Genomic DNA, 19647 nt, shown 5'->3' on the forward strand with positions numbered 1-19647 from the left:
TGAAGCAAATGCGCGGGAAAATCAGGGCCGCTAAAATGTCCTTAAAGGAAAAATCCGGGGCGGATGGGGAAGAGCAGGAGGGAAGGGGCAGGAGGAGGGCTGGTGGGCGCGGAGACGCTTTCCTCCGGCCACCAGCTTCCCTTGGGCCATTGCAAGAGGCCCGTGACCACAGAGCAGGCAGCGAGGGGATGGGGAATTGGAAGCTCCACCGACCGCAATCGCCGGCTTTTGAGGCACCAGCGAGGGAGAGGCTGCGGCAAATGTGCAAACACATACACTGCACACACACAACACTGCATGCACACATGCACACACACACACACCCACAGTGTGCACACTGCATGCACACAGCTCATGCACACACTCCGTGCACACATGCCCTGCGTGATGTACACACTGCATGCACATGCACAGAGACCGTGTGCACTCATTGCATGCATACGCACATACCTTGCGTGCAGATACCGTGCGCACAGATGCACAGACACTAACTCCACGCACACGCACGCAATGCACACGCGTTGCACACACTCCATGCCCACACGCTGCGCGCGCGCACCCACGCACACTGCACGCGCACACACCCGTTTACAGTCGCGCTTCTTCTTCCAGCCCCACCAATCAGGAGCCTGTTACTAGGCTGAGTTCAGACCGCGCCCGGCCAGTCAGGAGCCCAGTGCCGCTTGTATCCGGGTAGGAAAGCTAGCAGCCGCCAATCGCATTAAAGAAGAGCGGAGTATCCGGGCGGATCGGCGGTGCCGCAGCCAATCAGAAAAAAGCGACGAGCGGGGCCCGCGGGCGCGTCCCGGCGGGGCACAACACTTTCGGTTCCTGTTGCGCGTGGGGCAGCGGCACGTGGCGGGGACCGGACCGAACCGGACCGAACCGGACCGAACCGGCCCAGTCTGGCATGAGGGCACGGCGGGCCGGGCCCCGGCTGTAGCCGCCCGCAGGTGGGTGCGGGGCGGGTCGCCTCGGTTCCCCCCGGCCGGGCGGGAGGGGCCGGGCCGGGCCGGGCGGGGCGGGGCTGGTGCAGGCGGCCCGGGCGGGGAGGGGGGATCCGGCGCGTCCCCAACCCCGCCGGGGACTGCGTCCCCCTCGGGCCAGGCTGTCCCGGTGCCCCCCGCGCCCGGTCCCCTGCCCTGGCGCCGCTTGTCAGGGTCCCCCGTCCCGGCCCCCAGCATCCCAGCCTCTGCCCCGGGACCCGCGGCGACCCGCCGTCGCGGTGCCCCCCAGCATCGCTGTCCCCGTGTCTGTGGGGACCTGCCGTCGCGGTGCCCCCCAGCATTGCTGTCCCCATGTCTGTGGGGACCTGCCGTCGCGGTGCCCCCCAGCATCGCTGTCCCCGTGTCCGTGGGGACCTGCCGTCCCAGTGCCCCCCAGCATCGCTGTCCCCATGTCTGTGGGGACCTGCTGTCCCGGTGCCCCCCAGCATCGCTGTCCCCATGTCTGTGAGGACCTGCTGTCCCGGTGCCCCCCAGCATTGCTGTCCCCGTGTCCGTGGGGACCTGCCGTCCCGGTGCCCCCCAGCATCGCTGTCCCCGTGTCCGTGGGGACCTGCTGTCCCGGTGCCCCCCAGCATTGCTGTCCCCATGTCTGTGGAGACCTTCTGTCCCGGTGCCCCCCAGCATCGCTGTCCCCATGTCTGTGGAGACCTTCTGTCCTGGTGCCCCCCAGCATCGCTGTCCCCATGTCTGTGGGGACCTTCTGTCCTGGTGCCCCCCAGCATCGCTGTCCCCGTGTCTGTGGGGACCTGCTGTCCCGGTGCCCCCCAGCATCCCTGTCCCCGTGTCTGTGGGGACCTGCTGTCCCAGTGCCCCCCAGCATCGCTGTCCCTGTGTCCGTGGGGACCTGCCCTTCTGGTCCCCTCCTCAGCATCCCTTGCATGACCATGGCCCCTGGGACCTGCTCTGGTCCCTCCCAGCATCCTTGTACTCCAGGTCTGGACACATCTGCCCCCCAGGACCCACGGGAACCTCTTCTTCTGGCCTCTTCCAGCATCCCCATCCCCCTGTCCTGGACCCACTGGACCAGGGCCTGCTCTCCAAGCCCCTCAGCATCCCTCTGCCCTCTGGGTTCTGGCTGGGAACACAGTCCCCAAAGCAGATCTCAGTCTTCATTGCTGGAAGCACCCTTCCTGGGACCGCCGGGGCCTTTTCCGCAGCCTCGTCCGTCTGTCTGGCTGACACTCCAGGCTCTTTCTGGGATTTCAACCCACTCAGACACGGGTGGGTGTTCAGACCAGAAGAGACGGGGCTGAGGACACCCAAACCTCCGGGCTCAGCTGGGCTCTGCAGCAGCCCTGCTCTACCCATGCTCCCGAGTGCTGCATTCGTTCCTCCCGGAGCCCCGGCCTGGGCTCTGCAGGGAAGGCAGGTGGCCCGAGGTTGATGCTGTGGGTTCCTGTTGGTGCATTAATGATTCCGAAGGGTTTCTCTTCCCTTTTTGTTGAGTTTTGGTTTTCATTCCCCAACAGCAACCAAATGTCATGGCTGAGGAAGAATCGAGTGCCCAAGCCACCAGAAAGGGAAGTTTGTCGCCCAACGACTCCCAGAGCAGCACAACCGAGTCCAGCATGCTGCTGCAGAAGCTGAAGAGCACCATCTCGTAAGGGCAGCGCTCGCCTTTCTTGGGGCGGCTTTTCTTGTTAATCCGAGCACTAACAAATGCAGGCTAATGTAAGAAGGTCGATTAATCTGCAGCCTCGGGGACCGGCAGGATACATGTGGCCCTGTGCCTGCAGCTTCCTGCGTTAGCATTGGCAGTGCAGAGCGGCGTGACCTCAGGCATGCCTCGTTACGTCCTGTGCTAGGTGCTGTACAACGCAGAACAGAGCCCCATGCTGCACTGCCCATTTTGGGAGCAGAATCAGCTCCGGGCTTTGCTGTAGCACAGAGAGGTCTGCCACAACCCGGCAGGATGTGGTTTTATGCCCACTGTGCTTTCACTGGATTGGGGTAGAGCTCGCAGCCGTCCTTGCAGACGGACAGCCAGGCTGTTGGAGAGTGGTTGTGGGTGCACGGTGAAACCCAGAGCATCAGGAGAATAGTGTGAGCACCCAGCAGGCCGCACTTACACGTATGCACAGGCAGACTCCAGCTCTTGGTACTCTGTTATCCTCCTCTCAGCACTTGCTTCGGAGGCTCAACAGACAGGTAGTAGCCTCCTGGGTGCTGCTGACCGTGGGAGTGTGTATGGGTGTCCAAAAAGGCCTCGGGTAGAGCTGCTGTGTGTGAGCATGTTCCCTGTTCTGCTCAGGAACCTGCCACAGTGGCAGTTCCGTGGCAGAGGAGCTGGGCTAGAGCAGGTGGGTTGAGAAATTGCCCGTGACTCTGTCCTGGGCGCTGTGGCATCGTCCTTTTCTGTGTTAATGGCTTTTGTCTCTGTCCCACACAGCAAATCCGTGCAGAACAAAGTCGACTCTATTCTGGTGAGTGCCTCTGCAGCGTCTCGTGCTGAGGGTGAGGGAATGATGTGTCTCCGCTTCCCTGACGTGCTCCCACCCCTCTTCCAGTAAAACTGGGTGCTGGTTTTTACCCGATCCCATTTCCCATCGGGTGGGGATCTGGCTGCGAGAATTAGCACTGAGAAAGCACTAGTTGTCCTGCCCAGGCAGCAGTACCTGCTTTTCCCCAGCCCTGTGTGTGGACCAGAGGAGTGATGAGCCCCTCCCGTCCCCTTGAGGGGCAGTTCCTACCCTGCTCCGTGTGATTTTGCTTTGCCGTTGCCTTGCGTGCAGGCTGTGTTAGTGCTTAGAAAGCTGCTTTGGTTTAAATACTCCATCATTTACTGCCATTAAGAAGGTAATGAGACCACTGCTTACATCAGCTGTTTCTTCTTTTGGATCCTTAACCTTTCTTTGTCTCTGGTCCGTTCTCCCTCTCCCCGTGGACCCTTTGACCGTAGCAAGATGTGCAGAAGTTCTCCGACAACGACAAGCTCTACCTCTACCTCCAGCTGCCATCGGGGCCGAGCCTGGGGGAGAAAAGGTGAGTGCTGGGGTGAAACAGGGCCGTGTTTGTGAGCTTGGCCAGGAGAGCAGAGGCTCTCAGGAAGGTGGGTGGGAGACACGGATTGCAAGAGGCCAGGAGTGAAGACCGCCACAGCCCTGTCTTCTCCTGTCCTGCTTATGCTGCCTCTCTGCTAATTAAATGTTTGTCTTTTGTTGGGTTGCCTGGGTTCCCTCTGGAGCAGCGGTAGCCTGGATCTGAGTTCGCTGAGCACAGCCGAGTACATGCACGCGTGCAACTGGATCCGGAACCACCTGGAAGAGCACACCGACACCTGCCTGCCCAAGCAGGACGTCTACGATGCCTACAAGTGAGCGCAGGGGCGGGCGTGTCTCTCCCCCAGGGCTGCGCTTGTGCAGCAGAGCCCTGCGGGGAGGTGGGTTCAGAGGGCAGTGAGTGTCTGGGTTTTTTGGGGAAGGCTTTGCCCACTGTTGGGTACCCAAAATGAGCCATGTCAGTACAGAAAACTGGGTGCATCTGGAGGGCAGTGAGAAGGGCTTGATGGTTTTAACCTGCAACTCTCTCTCTGGCAGGCGATACTGCGATAACCTCTGCTGTCGCCCCCTCAGCGCTGCCAATTTTGGGAAGATCATCCGTGAGATCTTCCCAAACATCAAAGCCAGAAGATTGGGAGGCCGAGGACAATCGAAATATCCTTCCACAGGCACTGCTGGCCTGGGAAGCCATGGGAGCCGCTCCCCGTGGCAGTTGGATGGGCAGGCGAGAGCTGCTTGTTCTCCAGTGCGACCCATTTATAAGTCTGTGTATGAGATGGTGTTTTGTAGCTTCTGGAGGGGGTCCGATTCCTGTTTTTTTCAGCTCCTGAATTTCGGCTCGGTTGTCTGAGCAAGGTTTCGAGTTTCGGGGTGCATGGAAAGGATGTGGCTGGACTTAGCAGCAGCCTGGGCTTAGCTCATAGATGCCAGGAAGTGCAACGAGCAGGGAACAGCCCAGGTTGGCTTGGGGCTGGCTGCTGTCACCATCTCAAAGACGAGTCCAGACCCTTTGGCTGTAGCAGGGGGTGGTGGCACGAGCCCGGCAGCCGCATCCTTTCAAGTTTTAACCTGTTGCCTCTTGTGGCTGGAAAGCGTTGGCCATGTTTGTGTGGCACTGAAACACCTTAACCCTGCCAAACATACTGCTACAGTGGGATCCGGAGGAAGACGGTGGTCAGCTTGCCACCCCTGCCTAGCCTGGATCTCAAAGTGACGGAGACCGTAAGTCCTCTGGTGCCTCGGCTGCTTGAGTTTCACCAGCTCCTTGTGCTGTTGTTTAGGCAGGAGAACAAACCTCCTTGCTGCTGTGGGAGAGGTCTTGTTATATCGAACGGAGGCCGTTGGTGGTGGTGGGGACCCTCTTCATTTGTGCTCCTGGGGCCTAGTGAGGCTGGGAGCAGGTTGTGCTCTGTCCCACTAGCTTTCCAAAACGGTGGAAAGGGGATGTGCCTGCCCATCAGGCCTTGTATCACTGAGGCTTGAGACTTTCTGGGGACAGCAGGATCAGGCCCTGTTTGCATCCAGGGGGTCCTGGTGGGTGCCGTGAGGGCTCACAGCTTGTCCTGCCAGCAGCAGTCGGAGCTGACGGATCTGGTGCAGTCCTACAACAGCGAGGTGATGGAGGCGGCCTGCGCCCTGACCTGCGACTGGGCCGAGAAGATCCTCAAACGCTCGTTCAACAACATTGTGGAAGTGGCCCAGTTCCTTATCCAGCAGCACATCATCAGCTCCCGCTCGGCCCGGGCCGACCTGGTCATGGCCATGGTGGTCTCAGGTGGGTCACCGGGGTGGGATGGAGCCGCAGGCCCCACAGGACGTGGTGAGGAGCAGCTCAGAGAGCTCCTTCCAGTGTGTTCACACATGGGGGACGGGATTTCCCCCATCAGCTGCCCACAGAATGGCTGAGTTTCTCTGACCCCCATTTGGCTGAGCACAGAGGGGCTCAGGAGCGGTTGTCTCCACTTGGCCACCTCCTGTGCTTTCACAGAGAGCACGGAGAAGATCCACCGGGACAGTCGGTCTCCGCTGACAGCCAAGAAGAATGGCCTGGAAAGCTCGGAGAGCAGTGACAGGAGCCAGGGGCAGGTGAGACACGGCTCTACCACCCAGAGAGCCCTCGGTTGCCCTGGCCAGGTGCATTGGTGGTTGTTCCTCTGCTTGGGAGCTCTAGGACTCCTGGGTTCCTATCTCAGGATGGGGGCACTTAATTTTTAAACACAAGTAGGGAAGGCTTTGGGGGAAGCCTGGCCCAGCGTGAGGCTCTGCTGGGCTGGATGGAGCCCAGGTGACATCCCTCCTGCCATCACCTCTCTTTGCCCACAGAGCAAGAAGGAGAGTGGCTCCAAGCCCTCTGTCCTGCCCCGGCCGGAGAAGAAGAAGCCCCCTGAGGCCCCCAAGCCCACGAGCAGCCCCCAAGTGAACGCCCTGGTCGCCCGCCTGCCCCTGCTCCTGCCTCGCATCCAGCCGGGCGACAGACTCATGGCACCTGGGGCTCCGGCTGTGCGCTCGTCCCCTGCTGTCCTGGCCCCCAAAATCACAGCCACCCCCCTCGGGGGCACCGTCAAGGTGGCCGCCCTGCCGCTGCCGATGGGCACGACGTCGCCGTCGCTGCCCCTGGGCCTGGCTCCGGGGGTGAACGGGGCGGCGGGGCTGGTGAGCCAGCAAGCTGCCGTGCCCGTCCTCAACATGCTGCTGCCCAACGTGCCGCCTGGCGCGGGCCTCCCCAAGGCCGAGAGCCCTGCCAACCCCCGGAGCGCGGGGGGAGAGGGCCAGGGCCCCGGCCCGCAGGACTCGCCGCGCCCCAAGGCCACCAAGCGTCCCCCGGAGTCGCCCGGTGACGCCGCGCTGCAGAAGCGGAGGCGCGGGCGCCCGCGGAAGAAGCTGGACGAGGGAGGCGCCCGGTCCCCGGAGGAGCCTCCGCCGGGCGCCGACGAGGCGGCGGGAGGCAGCGAAGCGCTCCGGCTCGGCTCCGCGGACAGGGCGGAGCAGGAGCAGACCGCGACGCAGGGCTTGGACGTTTCGGCGGGCAGCCGAGGGGTGCCCGGCCCCGCGTCCGGAGAGAGGGGAGACCGTTGCCACAGAGCGTCTCCAGGCGCCGAGTTCAGGAGCAGCGCGCCTGGTGACGGCCCTGCCGCCAGCCACGTCGGGAACAGCCCGGCGAAAGCCTCCCTGCCTTCCCAGGTGAGCGTCATCCAGGATGGCAGGTCCAGCCTGAAGGCCCACGCCGGAGCCGGCACCCAGGAGCTGGAGGAAGACTCGCAGACGAGCCCAGGCAAGGCCGGGCCCCCCCTGGACGACGCCGTGTCTGCGGTGGGGTCCTGCGTAGCCCGGGAGGGGAGGGACCTCTCTCCCACCCCCTCGCACAGCGACAGACAGACGGAGGCCAGGAGAAGTCCCCTCTCGCTGCCCCTTCCTGCGCCGCTGCCCGGGAGCAACGCTGCAGCCGGCTCGCAGCGCTCGGACACGTCCCCGGGTGCCCCGGCGCCCGGGGTGGGCTCGCGGGGGCTGCCCGAGCTCCGTACGCGTGACGCCAGTTAGGAGCCCGGCAGCGCTGCCCCGCTGCAGTCCGGGATGCCCGGAGCCCGCCGCCAAACCCGGGGGAGCCCACGCGCAGCGAGCCTGGCCCCTCCGCCCGCCGCCCCTGCTTGGAGTCCGTGCACGCCTCGGTTCCCGCTGCAATCAGTCGCAAGCCCAACGCGGTGCCTCGCGGGGTGAGGGGAACAAATTGTGGTGTAAAACCGCCTCTGCCGCTTCCCAGCTTGCAAGCACTGCGCCTGCCTCTCCCGCGCCCTGGAATTAAAAACCGAACTGACTGCGCCATATGTGTGTCCGTCTGTGACCCCGGCAGGTCCGGCAGCCTCCCTCGCCGCTCTGGGGAGCGCGGCATTGGGAACCGCGTGCGAGGCGACCCCGGGAACCACGCAGCGTCAGCCCGGCCCCGCTGCGGCCCCGCAGGGGACGCGTGGGCCGGGGCTGCTCCTGCGGTGTTTGCAGGGAGCGTGGTGGCACTGGGGAGCTGCAGGGACGTGTGAACGTGTCCCTGTGTGCATCCAGGCTCGTGCCGCGCTCCTGGATGTTGCACTGTCCTGGCGGCTCCCGGCACAGCTGCCTGCTCGGACAGTTTTCCAGCCCAGACTGGGGTTTCTCGGTTGGGACCTGTTGCCACATGTGTCACCGCTGTTGCGCACACACGTGCCCCAAGTGCGACTGTGCAGCCAAACCATCTGCACAGCCCTCGTGCCCTTCTTGACGCCCGCGATTGCAGGGCCGCGTCCCCCTTGTCCTCGCTGTCCCCTCCCCACTGCGGCCTGGCCCTGGGCTGCCCTGTCCCTGCTCCTGAGGCCAAATCCCGCTTTGTTTCCCAGCCGTGAGGACCTGAGCCCAGCGCTGGGAGCGGGCGGGAGGGGTTCTGCATGCCCGACCCCGCGGCGGGCACAGGTTAAACTTCCTCGTGGGCAGGACAAGGAGCCTCCTGCATCCAACGTCCCGGGGGGTTGACGAAAAAGGGCAATTTTAGAGTGAAAACGCTGGTTACTGCCAAAGAGTGGAGGAAAGGAGCGGCCCTGCTGGGGCTGGCGGGTGCCCGGAGGCGGCGAGAGCCCCTCTGCCGCAGCCCCGGGCCCTGGGCGCTGCGTGAACCGCGTTGTAGCCTGTTCGCGGCGGCCCCGGTGCCGCCGAGCCGCGCCTAGCCGGGCCGGGCCTAGCCGGGCCGGGCCGAGCCGGGGGCTGCCGTGTCCCTCCGGGCCGGGCGAGGGCGCCCGCGGGCGGCGGCCCGGCCCCGCCAGGCCCCGTCAGGCGGCGCCGCGGGCAGCCCGGGCGGCCGCGGCCTGCGCCTGCCGCGCCGCTGCTCTGCGCGGGGGCCCCGCTCCCCCCGGCACCGGCACCGGCACCGGCACCGGCACCGGCACCGGCACCGGCACCGGCACCGCGCAGGTGAGCGCAGCGCCGCGGCCCGCCCCCCCTCACCCCCCCCGGCCGCCCCCAGCGCCCTCGGCCCGGCCCCGCCGCGGCGGCTCCCCCGGCCCGGGGGTCCCTCGCGCCCTCCCCGCGCCCTCCCCGCGCCCGGGCTCCGGCTCGCAGCAGCCCCGGGGCCGCCGGAGCCCCGCGCCGCTGCCGGGCGGCGCTGACTTTCCCCGCGGCGCCGCGCCGAGGGTTTCCTCGCTGTTCCGGTTTCGGGGGGGACGCGAACTTGCAAACGTCGCTGTTAATCTTGCGAACAGCTCCGGGTCAGCGGCGGCCAAGCAGAGGGGCTTTTTAATCTAGCTTACACCTTTTTTATGTACAGAAAGCACCTTTTTAATTTTTTCCCCTCCTCTCTCCCTTCGAGCAGCCGACACGGATCGTCTCCGAGCGCCCGAGCGAGCCCGCGTCGCTGAAGATGAAGAGCCCCCTCGGCCTCCTGCGGGCGCATCCGGGCGGCGAGATGCCGCGGGTAGCATTACGCCAGGTACGGGGCAGCCGGGGCTCTGCCGGGCCGCAGCCCGGGCGTCCGGACCTCTCGGTGACGGACCGCGGAGATCAGTGTCCTCCCTACACCTCTTGGCGTGATACAACCCTTTCTGGCTTCAGTGCTGACCTAAAAGCGCGTCCCCTCGTAGGGAAAGGTGCAGCTTTGCCGTGAAACCACGCAGTTCTGGGGTGTAGGCCGTTTGCATAAGTTTTTTTAAGTTTTTTTAAGTTCATTTTCTCTACACCATTAAATTGTCATTTCTGACCAGGCTTTACCACCCCGCTGAGCCAGCCGATGCCCCTGGTGCTTTGCAATTGCCTAAAAACCTACTTAAAGACTGGCAATATTGCGCGATATACTCAAGTCAGTGGGCTATGGAGCGGTAATTCTTCGGGGTAGGGAGGTGTTACGGTGGATTAGTAATCTGTCGGTGATTTTTTTTCCTAAAACTTCTGCTTCAGGTTAATCGTGAATTCAGCCAGGTGATTGATAACTTATATTTATAGTCCATTCACTCGCCCCTGCTTCTTTTAACCCGCAGTGAAACTTGGAGAAACAGCGCGGTGAAGTAAATCAGTAAAAATGTTGGTGGAAATGCCGATTTCCAGCTCTTTCGCACAGCTCTCTTGCCTTCCTTCTCTCAGTAGTGCCTGGAATAGCAGGGGTTTTCACTGCCTCCGATGTTTTGAGCTCTCCTTGGTGACTTTGTCACTCTCTGGGCAAACCGGAGGCCGTGTCCCACGGTGCCGGCTGTCTTCGGCGCGTGTGCACCAAGGGATCTGCTCCTGCGGAGTCAGCCGCGGGACCGGGACCTCGTCTGCCGGCTCTGCTTGGTGGAGATAGTCTCCGACTGCTTGCCTGGAAATCTGAACATGGTTCCCGTCCCGGGCTCCTTAAATCCCAGCCGGTTTGAAATCATGCAGTTGGGGTCTCCGCGTTTGGAACGGCGTCAGACGAGCTGCTGGCTGAAGATAGAGCAGGGACCGGGGAGGTGGGCTCCGGCTTTCCTCCTCCGCTTCCCCATTAACTCTAGGGAGCCCATCTCAACTCTTCCTTTAGATAAAGGCCCAGGCGTTACTGTGGATAGCGACAGCATCTTTGACTTAAAATTGTGGATTTACATACATAAACGAGTGTGGGAACGTTCAGGCGCAAAGTACCTTGTGATCATTGGGAGGAGGAGGAAACTTCTCATGGTGGTTGGGCCAGGACCGCTCGCTTGAGGGCTTCTGCCGCGGGAGGGTTCGGTGCTGCTCGCTGTCAGGAACAGGTTCTCCGTGCTTTTGGGTGGATCATGATTAATGTTCCTCAGGGGCTGAGAGGTGAGACAGTGATGGACGAGCACAAAAGGTTGCCTGTGTTAATGGAAGAGCTGATTTCTAAGTAAATCACTGGATTTAACTTTTCCCCGTGGGGTTGTGCAGTTTGCGGAGGAGAAAGGAATGAGGGAAGGGCGCACGATATCGTTTTGGGGCTTGCAGGTTGTGGCTTTCCCTTTTCCTCCTGCGCTTTGGTCTCCTCTGCAATGCGGAGATTGTTGCTTTGCAGTTGGGAAGGCCGAACAAAAATTCTTAGGAAAGGTGCCACAAAGACAAAAGTTTAAGTTTGTCATGGACATTTGGAGTAGGGAGTTGGTGGCAAGCTCTCTCTGAAGGAGCTAATGGGCCGAGGAGTTATTAGGACTCAGCCTTTAGCGTGTCATGTAATTTGTCATGGTTCCTGCCACATTTCTGCAGCATCATTTTTATTTTATTCCAAATTTAGGAGTAAGAAATTGTCCTGTTTGCATGAGCCCCAGAGCCATTGCTGTTTCGGTCGTGCAGAGTCGGCTGAATCCAATCAAATAAAACAATGCCTCGTGGAAGCACGGAGGGATGTGCAGTCCTTCCAGCGAGACTGTGTTTGCGAGGTCAAGCCCTGGAGTGAGGCACTTGCGCCCGCTTCCCGAAGCGCCTGCGCTCCCGTCCTGGAGCGGCACCTTCCCGTCGCGGAGCTGCCGAAACGGGTGGCAGAGCTGGAGATTGGGATGGATGTTGTGAGCTGCCTGTATTTGCTGGTGATCGCTGCCCGTCTCTGGTGTAGGGCTTCCCTTAGCCCTTTTCCTTGCAGCTTCGTGTTTTTGCTTTCCCTGTTCTGCTCATCTGCCCTTCGGGAGGAGAAGGAAGCTGCGCTTTTCTTTGGGAGAAAAGTTCAGAACCAGTTTTGTTGTGCGACAGGGGCAGGTTTCTGGGCAGAGTCTGTCTCCAGGGCATGTCTGGAGCCTGTTTTTTAAGCGGAGCACCATGCCTATGCCATGGATAGGCGGAATCTAGTTCAGCCAGGAGTGAAAGACGTGTGGTGGTCCGGGTGCATCAGTGTTGAGTTTCCCTCGGAAGTGGATTTCAGACTTGATTCTCACTGGGAGATGCTTCTTCCTCTTTCACTTTTCCTTGTTTCAGTGGAGCTCGTAGCATCCAGCTAGGTGCCCTGTGTGATCTGGGTCAATCCCAGTCCCTTTGTGCCTCAGTTTCCCCCCCTTTAATATGAGTATCACTCCGTTGGGGGCATTAAGTCGCTCCGTTTGCAGAGGGACATTCGCCGATGCAGTGGCTCTCCCGTTAATGCGGTGAAGGAGAGCTGCAAATAAGTCTTCCTTTGCTCTTCCACACTGCTATGATCTATTTTCTCCTGCCTTGTCCTAACTTATGTGGCTTTCTCGAAGGCAGAGCAAGATGTAGTGGGCCATCAGCACTGAGCAAAACAAAAAGTAATGCAGTGTAATAGAGACCAGATGTCTTGGTGATCTTCATCCTGTATTCTTGGTGGTTTGCCAGGGCTAATATTTCTTATTCCAGTCAGGCAGGAGGGAGACTTTTTTTTTTCTGTAAAGCCACGGAGCTGTTCCAGTAGATTTCCCTTTGCTTTTGTGACTTCTTGAAAGAGCCGTGCACTTGAGTTGCTTTGCTGACACATCGCTGCTTCATCGGTAGTTTCTGTGCTAATAGGGGCTTCCCTCGATTTTGTATTTAATCACCAATTGCAGCACAGTTCCACCAGAGAGAGAAACTTGGCCCGTTACGGCTGTGGGTGGAGGATGAACCACATGAATTCAGCTCAGCCTGGTTTCCAGACTGTATTGCTTCACTGTGTGTAGCTGATCGGTTTTTTATCCCTGGTGAGACCAGCGATTTGGAGCAGGGGAGTTATGCGGAGCCTTGAAGCTGCAAAGAGAGGTAAATAGTACATTGCAATACGCTTAACAAATGATGATGCAAATCACAGAAAAATGCAGAGAGGTGCAGGAGGTGGGGAGCAAATTCCCTCGCTGGGAATTTAGGGAGCGCTAGGAGCGGGGATGTTTCCCCAGCAGGCTCCGAGCTGGCCCTGTTGCTGGGATGTTGCGAGCGTTTGAGGGGGCTGGAGAGCGCAAGCGATGCAGCACACTGATTTTGAAGCCGTGTCTGCAGTGGAGAGGTAACCCTGCAGGCCCGTGGGTGGATTTATCTTGCGCAGTTCCTTAATCCCGGTTTAACCCACTCAGCGGTCGCAGGTCTGGCTGCCTCTTCCTTCGGTGCAGGGGTAGCAGCGTCGCGCACGGACCCTCCCAACACGTTGCTCCCAAGCAAGCCTTGCTTTTCGGAGGAACGTGGCCAAGGCATTCGGGAGTTTGGGTTGTCCGTGAGGAATCGCTGGTTGCATGACCACGTTTTGAAGCGTGGGTGCCTAGAAATAATCTAGATAATTTGTGCAAATCTGATTTAGGTGACAGGTTGGATCCAGGCTTTCCCATGGATATTAAGGAGGTTTAGCTGTCCAGGACCTGGAGCATGTGCTTTCTCGTGACGTGAACAAGAACCGGGGCTTCCCCTGGGTGTTTGAGGCTGTTTGAATAAATAATAAGACTCTAAATATTTTTTTCTCCTGGGATTTGGGATTTGGCCACCTGTGCACCTCTCTCATCACTTCTTTGGCCCAAGGACCACCTAAGGAGGTGGGTGCTATTGGGAGCGGAGGGGAAACAGCCTGGGAAGTCATCTTCCTTCATGGGCCTTTCGCTACATGTTTTATTGCTCCTTCCCTGTTTTGCATCTGATAAACATGTTTCAGAGCTAGTCTAGAAAAAACACCAGTTACTGGGCTGGGCTGAATAGAGATCTTCACTGAAGAAAAGAAAAGAAAAAAAAGATTTACATCCTCACTGGCGTGCTGGACAAGAAAGAAGAATAAAAGGGCAAAACTGGTGAAACAGAGGCACAATTAGCCTCTTTCTATTCCTTGCTGAAGAAAGAAGCTCAAAGAGCTGAAGCATTTTGCTCCAGGCCTTGCAGCAAGGCTGTGGGCGCTGGGAACTAGCTCGAGCTTTCCTAAACTAGGAGACTGGGTTTCCTTCCTCGCGTTGGGTAGCTATTTCAAATGGGTGTTTATGGGGAGAGAGGCTTTAATGGGAACCTCCGTGCTTCTTTTTTTCGTTTTCCTCCCCTCCCTCTACAGCGTAATGAGAAGGGTGTCGAAAGCGTTTCCGTGCATCAGACAAAACAGGCTGGGGCATCGAAAGCCCTCCGCAATTGCACTGTTAGGCTGCGATATTAGGAAGGGATGACTGAGCAGCCGGGTATAAAAGGGATTTTTGCACCCGGCATGTGGCTGCTGGTGACTCTGACAGTTGTCACAGCTGATTTTTTTTTGATTAGTCAGCATTTGTCATCCCAGTTGCCTTCCCGTGAACACTTTAAGGCTTCCACAACTGCTCCGATGAGCAAAGACCTCTTGCAGCTCCTCCCTTCCTTGTACCTGGTTTCACAGTGGGTTTCTCTTCAAATCCTTCTTGGCCAAATTATGCCAGAGAACGTCCTTTTTTTGCCGGTGTGGGATTAATTTAAAAATTGGAGCGTTTGGGATTTTGTGGGGCAAGGCGGGACTCACTAAGGAGGATAAACAGTTTCCTTGCGTTTGCACGATCTTTAGGATCTAATGACCACAAATATTTGAAGCATGCGGGATTTGTACCAAAGGGAATGGCAAGCACAGAGGAAAATGTGTATTACTGCTGTGCAGACAGAGTGAACGATGCTATTCATATTAATTCCAACTGCTGAACTTTGGTCAGGCTTTTTTACCTAGTAGTTAGAGCTTAAGTGCTTTTAAAACAAGAGGAGGAAATCAATCTCCAGAAATTGGCAGTCACTTCTGGACCTACCTGTGTTTTTACTCAGCTGTAGTATTTAAAAAGAAACGTCACGGATTGTCTTTCTCCTGTCTCAAGCTTCGGTAATTGTCCTCCCTTTTTGGCAGGCAGAGCTAGGCCAGCACAGCGCAAACTGAACTGTTATCGCTGACAAAAACCCAGAATAATGATAATAACCTGGTGCCTGAGAGACAAATCCCTCCTGGCTCCGACGTGACCTTGGGAACGTCCCCGGTGCCCAGGGCAGTGCTGTGCAGTGATTGATACCTGAGCTGACCCAGATAGCGGGAGCGGCGCGGTCCGGTTATCCCGGGACTCCGCCTGGCCCAGTTAGTCCCGCGGAGCAGCAGGATGCGGCACGGACGCCTCCGCTCCCCGTTTGCGGCTCTCGCCTCTGGCCGTCGAGGTAATTGCAGGTAAAATAACAAAATACTTCAATCCCGTGATGTCGGCAGGAGGGAACCTGGCATTTGTCTGCTGCAGAGGGAGAAAATCGCCCCGACGACTTTGGGTAAATAACCAGCTATTAAGGCAGAGAAAATAGAATCGAAAGTTTTTTTTCCCACAGTGCAGAAGCTTTTAGCCTGTAAGACGGAATTGTACAGTAAATCTGCTATTTGAAAACTGTTTCCAAAGTGCCCCTCATGAGTTTGTTCTGGGATTATCTCCGGACTTTGCAGCCAGCGCTATTTTCTTAAGCGTGTGTGTGTGCAGGTGCAGGGTGGGGAGCACGCGTCGCCTGCAAAGCTGTGACTGTAGCCATGCGCATGCTTGGCCTCGAAAGGTTTGTGTTACAGGCTAGCAGCTGAACCTAGAATTCACTCAGAAGCATAAACAGATAAAACAAGGTAATTAAATTAACCCAGTCGTGTCTTTCTGCAAGCCTTACAACCTGCCGGCGCAGGTTCTGCGGCTGAAACGTGGACTCGGGGTCGCACGGGGATCAGAGGGGCACAAAATTGCTCGGTGAACTTCTTCTCCGGAGACGGTAGTTTTTTCCACCGTGCTGGACGTGAGAAGCAGGAGGGAATTGGCAATCTGCTTGCAGTGCTTAACATTTGCAAAAGGCATTGTGCCCTTCTGCTGATCACGAGCTGCCTCGCTGTATCGTATGAGCAATAAAGGAAAGCAGTCAGGACTGCAGTAATGATCTTGGATTGAATAGAGGGCCTTATTTTATTTTTAGAGGACAATTTCACTTGGCGCCGGCCCTCTTTATTCACGCTGGTTATCCGTAGAGATGCACTGCTGTGCTTTTTATCGAGCTGGGAAACCAGGAAGCGTTTTCAATCCCCGATTTATCTGACTTATTTTAAAAAAGTCGTTAAGCGCTGATTGTCAGAGAGGGCTACATAATCTGGGCGTTAGCGTCTATACTTTGCAAAAAAAGGGTCATCGTCACGGCAAATTTGGGGTTTGCTCTGGAGCAGCGTGCCGTGGCTCTGCAGCCGGAGCGTGGGCCAGCGCTTGTCTGCATCCTGGGACCGTCGGGAGATTTCACCCTCAAAGAGCTAAATATCGATATCGGCGTCGGTCCCAAAGGGAAGTTAAATGCGTAAAAGCTGAGCGCGGGGTATGCTCGAGCAAGAAACAGAGCCCCCCGATCCCCCAGCTGGGCCCACAAACCTTTAATCCCGTTAGCCACCACGTAAGCTGGTGGTGGTCCTTCGGGGTAGCGTGGGGAAAACAACCTGGTTATTTTGCTCACTCTCATTCTCTTTTTGGCTTGCTCTTTTTTTTTTTTTTTTTTTTTACTATTGTCATGGTAACAGGGGGTGAGTGGAAAATTTGTGTAATGGCTGAGAGATGCTTGCAGCTCACTTTCGGGTCTGAGTGGAAGAGGTGCTGAGAAGACCTTTAGAGCCCAACGTGGTCACCTCGGTGTTGGGCTGGCAGAGCTTGCGTTGCGCGCGTTGATGCGGCTGCACGGGTCCGTTCCCTGTCTAGAGCTTGGGGAGGTGTCCAGAGGTTCCAGACCTTTGGAAAAGGTTTGCACCAAACATCATTTCAGCTCTATGTATCTCTTGAGGTATATTCCAGTGAATTCTTGCTTTTCCGGTGGCCGGCTAGAAGCGCTCTCCTTCTCAGACCGTGCCTCTAACTCCTTTCTGTGTTGCTTTGCAGCTCTGAAGCGTGCAGACCCGCCACTGCTATGGGAGACTCTGCTGCAGACCTGGCCCTAGGGACAGGCTTGGATCAGGCACCCGGCTCAGTGTCGCAGGGGAATGGCGGGACATCTCTCAGCGTCATCACGGAAGGGGTCGGGGAGCTGGCAGTTATCGACCCCGAGGTGGCAAAGAAAGCCTGCGAAGAAGTCCTGGAGAAGGTCAAGTTGATGCACGGCATTTCCTCGGACAGCTTAGCAAAATCGGCCGATGGCCCCGAGGCGGAGCGCGCCCTGCAGACCGCTGCAGATCTGGCCAACGGGGACATTGGAGAGGGCTGTGAAATCAAGTGCTTGGACGATCCACCCGACACGGCCTCGAGGATCCAGGAGGAGGACGAGACCATGGCCAACACGGTGAAGGTTGCCCGGAGGCGGCAGAAGAACAACTCTGCTAAGCAGTCCTGGCTCCTCCGCCTCTTTGAATCCAAACTCTTTGATATCTCTATGGCCATTTCATACTTGTACAATTCAAAGGAGCCTGGGGTGCAGGCTTACATTGGGAATAGGTTGTTCTGCTTTAGGAACGAGGACGTGGACTTCTATCTGCCGCAGCTGCTGAACATGTACATCCACATGGACGAGGACGTGGGTGACGCCATCAAGCCCTACATTGTGCACCGCTGCCGGCAGAGCATCAACTTCTCCCTGCAGTGTGCCCTGCTGCTGGGCGCCTACTCCTCGGACATGCACATTTCCACTCAGCGACACTCCCGCGGGACCAAGCTGCGGAAACTCATCCTCTCGGACGAGTTGAAGCCAGCCCACAAGAAGAGGGAGCTGCCATCTCTGAGCTCAGCACCTGACATGGGGCTGTCCCCTTCCAAAAGGACTCACCAGAGGTCCAAGTCGGACGCCACCGTTACCATCAGCCTGAGCAGCAATCTGAAGCGCACAGCCAGCAATCCCAAAGTCGAGAGCGAGGAAGAGGTAATGTTGGGGGTCTCCAAAACCAGCCCGCCTGGGAAGGGATGCCCCCAGGGACATGCTTGTGTGGTTTGTTCTCATCTCACGTTTCCTTTGCTGCAGAATTTTTATGCTAGTTACTGCAAAGGGTAGAAGTTTTGCTTCCTCTGTCTCCAAGCAAACTGGTGTTAAAATTCCCACACAGGATAATCACGCTAAGGAGAGCTGGTGGTCCAGCTCTAGTGATGTCCAGGTACAGGCTGAAGTTTTACCTGTGCTTTGTACCTGTACGTTGTTTTGTGCGGTTGTGTGACGCTCCCTGCAGCCCCTTCGCCCCCACATCCAGGGCATTTCACCTCCCCAGCCGCTTCTTCCATGAAGCTTGCAAACCTCGACTCTGCCCCTCTGAGATATCTCTGAGGGGTTTATCAGGGAGGGATGCACAGATGGGTGCACGCCAGCTGAGCTGCTCTTAAATCTCATTTCCACGGAAAGCAGGGTTCAAGGACACGTTGCTCTTGCCTGAGGCTTTTATCTGAAGGTGCTTTATGAGCGTGGGTGTGCCATTCCTCTGGTTTTACTTGAGGAAGTTGAGGCTCCAGAGGGGGAATTTTCTTGGTGTCGAGGAGAAGGGAGGGTGCTGGATGGCTTCGCAGATAAGGCAGAAAGCTGGATTAGGAGAAACGAGCCGATTCCGAAGCTGCTGAATTCCCACAGGATTTGGGCAACTAAGTTGGTGTCTCGGTGTTGCAATCTGCAGCCATCTGATCAGTGTTGAAAATCTCATTTCCTCCTTGTCCTAACTTATTCAAATTTAGCAACAGGGAGGTTGATTAGGAGGCGAAAAAGGCCCTTGGCGGTGAAGTGTCAAGAGCAGGTTGCAGGTTCCTCTTCTGATGCCCAGGGCTTGCTCTGCCGGGGTCAGGCGCTGCAAACCAGGGCAGACACACGGAGATGCCAGTACCTGCTGACGACTGCAGAGATGTTGCAGCCATTGCTAACGCTGATGTGATAAAAATATGATTCTGGGCAATATGGGCAATTCTGGGCAATAAAAATATGATTCTGGTAAGATGGGCAGGGAGTCTCGCCCTCACTGGACGCTCTCCTTGCCGCACAGGAAGGTCATCAGAGGGGGTACGGAGGTGCAGCATGTAGAGAAGATCGTGTTTCTGCAGCATTTTTCCCCTTGTTTGTCTCAAAGGAGGAACTGAAGAGCAGTTCAGAGCCTGGCGAGGCTGATACGTAAGATAGCTGGAGGCACGAATGCAGAGGTGAGGGGTAAAGCGACCGTCGTGGCTACCAGCAAGGAGGAGAGGTCCCTCCGGGCCGGTAAAACCATCCAGCTCTGCCCTGTCCCAAACAAGTCTCTGCTGCAAACGCCCTTCCAGCTATCGAGACCAGAGCCACGGCTGTAGTGTTGTCCAAGGCTGTCGCCCTTGTCTACTGTGACGGCCTCCGCTTTTCAATTTTGACTTTTTGCGGAGCTCCAAAATGGTGCAAAGACAAACTTTCCCTGCTGGAGGGGCTTGGCTGCACGGAGCGGGGACTTGCAGTTTACAGTGTTGGGTGCTAATGCAGTTTAACACCAAAATAAACAGAGATTAAATAGGTGAGCTTGGGAGTACCTACATTACATGTTTCTCAAACGTGAATAGCTCCTGTAGGCCTTGTAGCATTTATTTTTAAATATTCAAAAGCTGAAGCTTTGCCACTGAGCTGTGATATCAGTGCATGCTGTGAGACCATGCATGCACTTGCTGGATAGTGAATCATTTTGCTCGAGGGGGGTTTCTTACAAAGAAAATACAGATACATTGATTTCATGTTTGCCGGTAGACTTTGGGAATAAAAGGTTAAGTAGCATCCTTGATGGTGGAGATGTAGGCCACGGGGGGAAAGAGCTGGGAGCTGAAGGTTTTTGTATTTTGCCACTTTGGTTTTGAAGAATTGATGTC

At 57.5% G+C, this 19647-nt stretch overlaps 2 protein-coding genes across 7 annotated transcripts in view; both read left to right on the forward strand.

The window, feature by feature from the left end:
• Window positions 1-728: 728 nt before the first annotated feature.
• Window positions 729-7825, forward strand: LOC112992076 (DNA-binding protein RFX5). The gene is made up of 10 exons (XM_064504407.1): window positions 729-953; window positions 2477-2607; window positions 3397-3430; window positions 3907-3989; window positions 4195-4320; window positions 4544-4660; window positions 5146-5227; window positions 5579-5780; window positions 5994-6091; window positions 6329-7825. The coding sequence occupies exons 2-10, from the start codon at window positions 2489-2491 to the stop codon at window positions 7541-7543; spliced, it is 2076 nt and encodes a 691-aa protein (XP_064360477.1). The 5' UTR covers window positions 729-953; window positions 2477-2488; the 3' UTR covers window positions 7544-7825.
• Window positions 7826-8761: 936 nt separating this feature from the next.
• LOC135326600 (phosphatidylinositol 4-kinase beta) overlaps window positions 8762-19647 on the forward strand; it is a 35382-nt gene continuing 24496 nt past the window's right edge. For 2 of the 6 annotated variants that reach the window (XM_064504412.1, XM_064504417.1), the window contains exons 1-3: window positions 8762-8938; window positions 9336-9452; window positions 16744-17713. In XM_064504412.1, coding sequence (XP_064360482.1) covers window positions 16772-17713 — 942 coding nt within the window. In that variant the 5' untranslated portion in view covers window positions 8762-8938; window positions 9336-9452; window positions 16744-16771. Of the gene's footprint in view, window positions 8939-9335; window positions 9453-12550; window positions 12668-15006; window positions 15036-15069; window positions 15131-16743; window positions 17714-19647 lie in introns of those variants that run through there. The other 4 variants (XM_064504413.1, XM_064504416.1, XM_064504415.1 and 1 more) reach the window with 4 other exon arrangements.

This window comes from Dromaius novaehollandiae, unplaced genomic scaffold (assembly GCF_036370855.1).
Source record: "Dromaius novaehollandiae isolate bDroNov1 unplaced genomic scaffold, bDroNov1.hap1 HAP1_SCAFFOLD_32, whole genome shotgun sequence".
NCBI lineage: Eukaryota > Metazoa > Chordata > Aves > Casuariiformes > Dromaiidae > Dromaius > Dromaius novaehollandiae.